The 9,992-nt window shown below is 40.4% G+C and overlaps 1 protein-coding gene across 2 annotated transcripts in view; it reads left to right on the forward strand.

Annotated features, from left to right (window-relative positions):
* Positions 1-9,196, forward strand: part of GEMIN8 (gem nuclear organelle associated protein 8) — a 28,775-nt gene extending 19,579 nt beyond the window's left edge. For both annotated transcript variants that reach the window (XM_068425276.1, XM_068425277.1), the window contains exon 5: positions 7,173-9,196. In XM_068425276.1, coding sequence (XP_068281377.1) covers positions 7,173-7,423 — 251 coding nt within the window. In that variant the 3' untranslated portion in view covers positions 7,424-9,196. The remainder of the gene's footprint in view (positions 1-7,172) is intronic.
* Positions 9,197-9,992: the final 796 nt, after the last annotated feature.

Genomic DNA, 9,992 nt, shown 5'->3' on the forward strand with positions numbered 1-9,992 from the left:
CAGAGCACTGGAACTGCCCAGGGAGGTTGTGGAGTCATCTTCTCTGGAGATATTCAAAGCCCCTCTGGTCACAAGCCTGTGCAACATGCTCTAGGTGAACCTGCTTTGGCAGGGATTGAACTAGATGATCTCCAGAGGTCCTTTCCAACCCCAACCATTCTGTGATTCTGTGATTATTTCAGTTCATTTTCTGGTTGGGATAAGAATATCCCTTCTTAAGGGTTTCATTATGGAAGATAATAGAAGAAAATAAAAGAAAGGTGATGTGTTGTTTAGCTGGGCAGTAACCAGTGTAGCCTACTGCTAGCGTAAACATGGACGTGAAGGCTTGTATTGTTTCCATCTAGGATCTTTGGCAGTATGTTTTGGAGACCACAAGACAACCCTTCTTGGTTTTTAATCCTATTTCTAAAACAGAAATCAGCTTCTTTATTCTCTGGTGAACTGTGTAACTTTCTACCAGCTACTTAACCCACAGATTTCAAAATAATGTGAGATAATTAGTTCTTTAAAACTCTCTGTCAGGTAGGAAAGTATTAGATTCATTTTACAGATTCATTACAGTGAGGCATGTGGTTAATTAACTTGAGAGTGATACATACCACCCAGTAGCAAACCTGGAAGTGGAACTCTTTTGTTCTAACCTTACTTCCTGGCTTTCTATTAATTTTGATTTCAAAAGTAGTTTCTTTCCACTTGCTATCTTGGTAAGTAATTTTGCCCTGTTTCTACAGAGCTGTCCTCTTCAAAATGTGTAGAAAATCTGTATTATAGTGAAAGAGAAGATATCAAACTGAGTACTTCAGATTTGCAAAATCTGTTTGCTGTCTGCTTAAACAGCCTGTTGCAACTGCATCTTTCTTAGGGAGCACACTCTCTCGCCTTAGATTATTTCCTGCTTTTACCTGTAGGTTTTCAGTCAGGCTGTGCTTCAATGAACACATCTCGGTGCCAAAGCCAGGTTAAGCAATTTTTCTTCCTAGACATTCACTCCTGCTCCAGCGTTGCCCCTTTAGTTCAGCACGTGTGGTGCCAAGACACTGAACTGTACCAGGATTAAATACAACTTGTTGGGCAGGGGGTGTAGGATTCATTGTGTGGTCCCTTAGACAACTGTAGTGGCATCCTTGAGGGGCCTGGGAGCTGGAGCATGCAGCTAAGGGAGAAGGAGGGGAGCAGAAACTGCATAAGCTGGTTTTGTAGCTGAGGAAGGAAAAATGTCCATGGAACCATGGTTTCAGACTGCCACAAGCTTGCCAAAGAATCACATCTGCTCTTACTTCAAAGCCTGTAACAGAACATTTTCTTTTTTCTTGAGAATATTGCATTGCTTGTAGATATATGTGGTGAAATATTCAATTTCTTTTAACTCATTCCCTCCTCAACTAGCAGATGGAAAACTTGTCAGTGTAGATACTTGGAGTTTTAATACCTTCAGCATTTTTGTAGTTCTTTTTCATGGTGTTGTGACTGTCGTGACTGAGAGCTTATCATTACAGGCAATTACGCCTCCCAAAAGTCACTTTTATTCCAAATTAGTGTTGCTAGAGCATTTGATTTTTCTGCATAGGTTAGACTGCTGGTATAGTAAGATACAGCCTGGCTGTCTCCACTTCTTTGAAGATCAGACGTCTCCTATTAAAAATGGGAAGGGGGAAGCTACATGTGTCATCTGTAATCCTTTTGTTACATTTTTTGCAAGCACAAGGTTTTCAATTTAAGGAGAAGTTTAAACATAAGTCTTTTTTCCCCAAGCTTACAGCTAGAATGAGGCTGTTGAGTCCACTATAAAATCGTCGCTGTCTTCCTTCAGTACGTTTCCACAATTTCTGTAAGTTGCTTAGTGTTCTAAGGAACCCTCCAGCAAGTGAGACCGTGCTGGTTTTGTCAGCCTGGAATATTTTATCCTTACAGATGTGGGGGTAAGTCACAATTGTTTGTATCTCACAGGCTCCCACTGATGGCAACGCTTGTCCTGCAAAACCTTGCACTTGATAAAGAGTAATGCTTGAGATGTCAGCCCTCTGGAAATCCAGAGCTCTGTAGAAATTAAACTCCTTGAATATCCTGTTTACAAATCCGCAGATTTAAATCCTTATTTTGTTGGAATTCCTTTAGGCAAAGATTTTGGTTTTCCCCATGGTATGCCTGGTTTCATGCAAGTACGGGCATAATAAAATGGTCTGATGCTATCACTTCAGAAAAACTCAAGTTTAGGTTTATAGTAAAGGTACTTAGTGTTTATGGGGAGATGAAGAAGCTGGCATTTTGCATTGCGAAGCCTGTGTGGGCAGAACATTTAACACAGCAGACAGGCTTGTGGGAAGTGGCATTCAAAGAGAGAACTAGGAGTTTTTAATCAGTAGAAATGGGTAGTGGTTGTAACTCTGTTTGTGTGGGCTGCTCAGGATCAACTCAGGTAGCATTTAAGACAAGATGAGAAAGCTCAGAAAGTGCACATGAAGCAGTAACAGAAAATCATTCATCATTTGAAATAAGCAGAGAAATATGTGAACAGGGGTATAGGTCAGTCTGAAATCATGGAAAAGAAAAAACAGATCAAGGCTGGGGAAAGTGCAATGTTTCCTTGAAGAATAATGTGCTAACTAAGCAAGAAACTGAAAGTCAGTAAAAGCCGTTTGACACTTAGGAGGAGCAAGCCCTTGGTCTCTTGCTGCAACTACCATCGTGTGGGGCAGAACATGGCAGACTGCAGAGTGTGTGCACCTAGAGAACTGTGGAGAAGGCTGCCTGTATAAGAAACATTGTCAGATCGTTTATGATCACTGGCCACAGTGAGCTAAGGGTCAGATGTATAAATATTAAGAGCTAAAAATGGTATGAGAAACCACACAATGCTAGGTATGGATCTTTCATTAAAAATGCAACATAGATAATTACCCTCCCTAGTTTTATCTCCTTTTAATGTTGAAAAGTCTCTCCATGGAAACTTCTCTCCAAATAAGGGAATTTATTGGGGTTTTGGGTTTGAGGTTGTTTTTTTCCTTGTTTTTTTTTTTTTCTTTTAATAAGAAAAGGATGAATTCCAGAGAGGAATTTTTTATTACTACTTAAGCTCCTCAAAGGATATTACAAGGAAAGAAGAGCAAAGTGGATCAAACTTACGGAAAGTATATGACATTTTCCTTTTTATAAAATAAGAGAAACAAGACATCTGAGTTTCTGAGGGCCTATGGGGAAAATAGCTTATGTCTTGAAGGGCTTAGGTCATAGTTTTGCTGAAAGTATGTAAGAGGGTGTTTGTGTTCATATGAAGCCCCAAATGCAGTGAATAGCTAAGATACTAGTTACTGTTTATCCTGCTTTTGGCAGTCTCTGAGAATAGAGGTAGTTGTCTATATTTGTTCACTTTTCTTTTCAGCTAGTGTACTCCAGATTAAAAGGCATCCATGAAAAGTGGAGGGGAGGCGGGGAACAACAACCCAAAACTTTCTTTCAAAAGGCCTGGAATCACTGATGATGTCCCAGGATGCAGTATGAGTTAGGTAGAGATCTCAGTATTCCTTAGATATGAAGAAAAAAGGATATTTACTATGTTTGGAAAAAAGATGCCTCAGCTATTTTTGATCAGGTAACGATGACTTCCCAGCAGAACTGGACTTGGTAGGAATAAGTTAATTCTGAAAAGAGCTTCAAGAGAGGAAGAGCATCTTTGGGAAAAAATGAAACTGACCAATTAGGAAAATGTCAGCAATGCTTTTCTTTTGTGCAGGAACCAACCACCACTGCAGCTGCCTGCCTCTCTTGTGAACATTTGCAAAATACTACTCCATGATTGGGAGAAGCTTGCCGGTAGTTGAAGCTGAATGCTGTACAAGAAAGCACATTTATGTTAGTCTGTGTGAAGCAGAAGGAGGAACTACTTAGAATTGTGTAAAAATTATTTGTTTGACTTTTAAAACTTGGCAGCACAATGACTTAACGAATTTGGAGTGTGAAACTCTAATTTGAGAATGAGCTGGGGACTTCATTGCCACAGGCTGAGAATTAGTGTTTTGATAAACCTTGCTACCTAGTTCGTGGATGAATATTTGGTGCTTACTTCAGAGAAATCTGGTTGCCTCTATGGGTTTAGGGCTATAGACAGTTTATAATTTTTTTGTTTGTTTTTTTCCATTGTCAGATGCTTGTCAGATGTCATCTTTTTGATGAAGAGGTAGTTGCACATTTAGCTCAAGTTGCATTGCTTTGTATTGTTTTTAAAGTAAATTTTGAGGTAATGGAAAGAACCCAGACTGCTGGAAATAAGAGCAGTTCTATTTCCCAGCCCCTGCCCCACCAAAGAAAGTTTAGTGTGCATCTCAGCAGGGCAGAACTTTCTCTGCTGTCATCTATTTCTTATTTCTATGTTTGGCTGGAAATAACTGCTTTTGGAAAAGCAGTAGTTTACATACCCATTTAGTTCCATGGCTTCTCTTTCCTTGATTGTCCATGACAGCAAATAGTCCTGTCACTGATGGTGGAGTTTGTCATGGTGGTATCTCTCCATAAATAACTGATTTGAAACTGCAACATACTCCACACAGCTACAGTGGTATTACCAGCAACAGCTGCCATGTTCTATGCTCAAACTCAACCTTTGGTACAAAAAACTGTGGGTCCCTGTAGCAGATTTCTGTCCCCGGCCCCTGCCTGGACTCTGTAGACCTGATTTACATGTCTGAGACCCTGTAATAGTCAGTCTGGGAATTTTTTAGCCAGTAGCTATGGAATAGTAAAAGTCAGGTTAGAAAATTAAGGGCAGTACATCTGATTAGTGTAAAGTAAAACATATACTCCAGACATTCGTTAGGTAATTTTGAGAATGGAATTTAAGTTGGTATTATTATTTTGATTGTTAACATTAGGATCTTTATTAACGACTCTGTGCTACAAAATGGAGATTGATGCACACTAAACTGTAATCCACTCATCCATCATAAAGCTTCTGCTAGAGACCCACTTAATTTCCAAACAGAAGAATTCATTATCTATCTCCAGATAAATTAATTTTTCTTAAGTGTCATTGTGTGCAGTGAATTATCAGAGAGCATTCTACGGCAAGCAAGCAAGGAAGCAGCTGTCTCTAGCATGCAGCTATGGCACTAACGAATAAAAATTTTCCATGTGCGTTACAGAAGTTCAAGGAATTATCTTTGTGGCACAAGAGTCAACAAATACAGCCAGAGTTTTGCTGTGTAACCTACAGCAGGAGACATTGGTTTTCCAGAATAGATATTTGTTTTCTGTCTGACACTGTTCAGTGGAATTTGCATCAAGTTCATGTTTAAAAGCCTGTTACCTAGTTGTTGGCAGTCCGGTGTCCCAGTGAGTTTGTTTCAATGGGATGCAAGTGACCTGTGTAGCCACAACCTTAGTGCTGTACCCTGTCCTTGTAGTGCTGGGCCCTCTGTAAGTAATGTTAAGTTCTTTTAATTCAGACCTTCTGGTTAAAATGGCCTGACACCAAATAAATCTGACTCTTCCAAAGACACATATGGACTCTAATGTATGTTTCCTTGTGAATTCTGGCAGTGCTGCACACTTCGAGGGTGTGCCCTTAAAGCAAAATCACAGAAAGTGAAATGTCTTTCTGAAATAGATTTCTAATAACCCCACAAGCACTCCTGCCCTTCAACTACCAACACAAAGCTGTGGATGGTGTTTGAAATGACAGGACAAAAGGTTTCTGTGTCCCTGTCAAACAAACAGATGCTGGAATTGAAGTTTCTGATTATCCTGTTTAAAATATCTATTTTCTGTGAATGAGGTACAGGGGATAATTCATTTAATAAGGCTGACAGACATTCAGTTGGCTGCTCTGTACAGTACTTTCCAGTGTAAAAATAAACTGCAGATGTTTGACACAGATATGTCAGGATACTTAACTTTGGGTTAGGGTTTGGAGATGTCATGTGTTATGTGAAACCTAAATCTCTGTTTTAGGGGAAGGAGGGAAGAGGTACATGGCACCAAACACTGAGAAGCATGTCCTGTATGTGACTAATGCATCCTGACCTGTGGACACTCCATCCCTTTTGATGTTCAAAAGGAAAAAAAAAAAAAAAGTGCTCTTAGTAGTAGTGAGCTGTTTCTGGGATGCAGTTTTGAGAGCCGTCATTTGTTATTGGTAGGTGAAGGAGCTCAACAACTGCCAGATGATTTTCTTCCTCTTGTAGAAATGTCCCCATAAGAGGGGAGTCTTGTATAGAACTTTACTGTTTTACCTGCATACAGCATTATTATCTATCAGAGCAGCACCCAGGAAGTGGAGGTATGTTTGGGCATGCGAAATCGAGTTCTTGCTTCCCAGTTGGGCTTACCAAAGAGGATTTTTGATGACAAATTGGTCCAGATGTTTCACCTCTCTGAACTGTTTTAAATCCTCTTTAAAAGATGTGGTGCAGGGATTTCTGTTGGATGCTGTTTTGTTTTATCTTTAAAGCAATAGTAGTAAGGCTGCCAGTTTTGAACTTTGCAAGTCTTGAGAAATGGATGAGGTTGGCTAGTTTATCTAAACACAGTGCTTACAGCTGCGTTTCATTGGATGCACTTGATGGCAGACACTTACATGACAGACCGATTTGTTCATTTTCATAGAGTAGTAACTGATTACATTTTCTCTTGGCTATGGTTCAGCTAAAGCTGGTTCAGCTGAAGTTGCGTTGTCCTGTGCATTGTTTCCTTATCTCAGCTGCTAAGTCATTACAGCACTCTCAGGTTGGGTTTGCTTGGGGTTTTTTTGTGGGGGTTGGTTTGCTTTTTTGTTTTTGTTTTTTTGGTTTTTTTTTTGTTTTTTTGTTTTTTCTTTTCAGGGCATGTGTATGTTGGGGAGAAATGAAGCAATACTGATTTTTACTTGTTATTACTAATACAGAGGTTTTCTGCAGTTTTAGGATTCAATTGCAGGATCTTCTTCCCTTCTCCCCACTTTTTCCAGCCTGACTTTATCATGCTGCTTAGTAGGAATTTGTCATGAATAATGAGCACAGCAGGATAAGTAATACATGATTTGTTTTGTAAGTTGCAGAAGTTGGCTGTACCCTAGAATGTGTGGATCTCAGCCCTCTAGACCCAGCACAAATTTGAATATGTAGTATTTAAAAAGTTAAAATAAAATGCGATGGGTTGATAGCTCAGTAACTTACATCTCTTGTGGTTTATTTGTCTAGGGAGACAGCAGCAGCTGGAGGCTGAGGACCAGTACGTGGAAGCTGATCAAGACCTTCACAAAAGGACAGGGCGCTCTGTGCAGCCACCTGCAGAGAGACCTGGGGAGAGGCGAATGGCAGAAATGAAGAAACTGTATGGTGCTGAAGCTGCCAAAATACAGGCAATGGAGGCTGCCATGCAGCTTATCTTTGATAGAAACTGTGACAAAAAGCAGCCCAAATACTGGCCCATTATTCCCCTTAAGCTGTGAGTACCTGGACTGTGCTCTGACCTGGCACAGAGCTGTAGGGATGGATGCCTCAGTCAGGTTATGCTGCTGAAAGAACAACCTTCAAATGTTGGTTTTGGCTTGGCTTTGGGGCAGAGGCAAGCCAAGGCAGCATGTTTCTTTGCCCTGTGTTCCTTTTACACTGTCTGTCAGCGATGGTCACAGTCCATTTTACCTAGATACAATTATCAAGTAGTAATAGGAGGGACAGTAATATCAAACCTGTCCAAAGTCATAGTTTCACTCATTTGATACCCGCCTGCCTTGACCATGCTTGGAAGACACCTAACAATGTCTCTACTCAGTGAACTGGGAAAACTTAAAGCAATGCCAAAAAGAAAAAGACTATATGAATTGTCTGCTTGTCCCATTTTTCAGTCTTATTTAACATAGTAGCATTTGGATCCTGTTTAACACAGCACAGCTTGAAGTGTTATGTCTGCTAATCTTTGATTTTTTTGAGCACCGGGAGCCCACTGGCCAAGATACAACATATCAAATTACTGTAGCCCAGACATCTGAATTCTTTTTCAAAGGTTTATAATAAAGCAGGAAGTTTTTTTTCCAGACTGATACTCGTCTGGCAGGAGTTTGACTCTATAGCAAAATTACATAGAAAAATGTTTTAAGGAAGGGGGTGGGGGGAGTGGGGGAGAAGTCTGATGTGGCCCTGTCTGTTAGAGATCTGTTTAGCAGAAGAGAAACTTGAGAGGACAAAGCACTCTTGGGGCCAATGCCTACAGTGATTTTTGCCATTCTAATAAAAAGCATCTAATTGGTTTGAAGCTTTAAAGAAGATGTATTAGTGTTACAGACTAAGGGTATGTCTGTGTGCTGCATATGGAGGTGTGGAAGCCACATAGCCCTGAGAGCTGTGTTTATTTTACGTGCAGCTTTCCAATGCCAACCTACATATTACATGCACAAAGCTTAAACATAGGCAAGTTAGATGTGCCTCTGTGTGTGCTCACCCATCTGCAGAGGCTCCGCTTCTGTCACTCTTACTATTGGGCAGTTGTGCTTGCCCCACTAATAGCTGACCAGGTGGAGTGTGGCACACAAGTGGTCTGTGTAAGAGAGGCAGAATTGGCCCCTTAATACTGGTGACTCCTTAGAAAATGGAATACTGAACAGTTCCAAGGACTTTCTCCTACGTATCATTGTGTGCTGAAGGGCTGTAGTTTGTATTAAGAAGCATTTCTGTGCCAGGGCAAAGGAACCTGATGCTGTTTTAACTGTGACAAACATTCATGTGCCTTTTTGGCAACAGAGGAAGGTCACAACTAAAATTCTAACTTCAGTTTGTGCCCATTGTCTGGTGCATCTCTGTAGCATGTGTAGTTTGTAACACACACCAGGAGTTGCTGTGCCCTCTGCAGCAGCCAACTACACCAAAGCAAGTCTTCGGTGCAGTTTGGAATATCTTTGTTTTTACTAGTAGTTACTATGTTTTTTCAAAGCAGCGTTTTCATTTCAGTTCCACCTCCTTCACTTCAGATCTGATGAGATGGAGTTAAATTGAACACTGAAATTAAGAGCCCCCAGTCTCCCAAGGTTTATCACTGGTGTGATTAATCTGAAAAACTTTGTGAGACAGGAGAGGGAAAAGGGTTATGAACAGTCCTGCATTTGTCTTCACTCTTGTTTTTGGTGGGTTTTGTCAGAAATTCAGCGTTTTGTTTGGGTTTCCTTTTGTTGACCAAATAAATTCTCTTCATAACACCTTGTAATTTATTTTTATTTTTTATAAATAAACTTCCGTACTTTAGCACTCGAGTTCTCAAATGCTAAAGCTTTCTTTTAGCTGCTGTATTGTTTAAGGAAGGTTGAACTTAACAGCAAGGACAGTTTTAACATACTGAAAAGCACGAAGAGTCTTGACAGGACTTTCACAGGAATGCCAGTCAATACCACACACTCATGGTATGGTGCAAAATGAATGGGAGGGCTGTCGCATCTGTTGAGGGAAAACCCTGTCCCAGATTAACATGCATAGATATCTCTGTTCCTATTTGAAATATTTCCACTGTGGTGATGGTGTCTCCCCTGTGCCGTTCAGTACAGAAGAAAGAAAGGATGGGTAGGACTGGGCTGTTCTTACTTTTCAACACAATTCCCAGTTCTTGCTGTGGTTGTTTCTGCATCCAACTGCTTCTGCTAACAGAAGCAGAAATTCTGGTCTCCAAAAGTATTTGTAGAGACCTCACACAAGACAAACATTGAATTCCTTTCCAACTTCAGATAAAACAAGAAATTTCCTTACCTTTGGTTCTTTTAACTGTTTCTAAGAGGGTTTAATATGCTTCATGAGGTTGGAAGTAGAGAGAACTGGATGAAATGTTCCCTAGGAATTATGTACTAAGGCCTGAAAGAGAGGAATACATTACTGCAGACTTAGAGTTGCTGCCAAATACTCTCTATGGTGCTCCTGAATTTCAGGGGATGGGCTGTTGCTGGTAGTTGGCCAAATGTCCCATTTTGCTGGTAGTTCAGTGGAACTTGGAGATTTTGTGTTGCAGTTCTTCTACTCCATCTCCAGTGTCATTTTACA

The sequence above is a fragment of the Nyctibius grandis genome, chromosome 2, assembly GCF_013368605.1.
Source record: "Nyctibius grandis isolate bNycGra1 chromosome 2, bNycGra1.pri, whole genome shotgun sequence".
Lineage (NCBI taxonomy): Eukaryota > Metazoa > Chordata > Aves > Nyctibiiformes > Nyctibiidae > Nyctibius > Nyctibius grandis.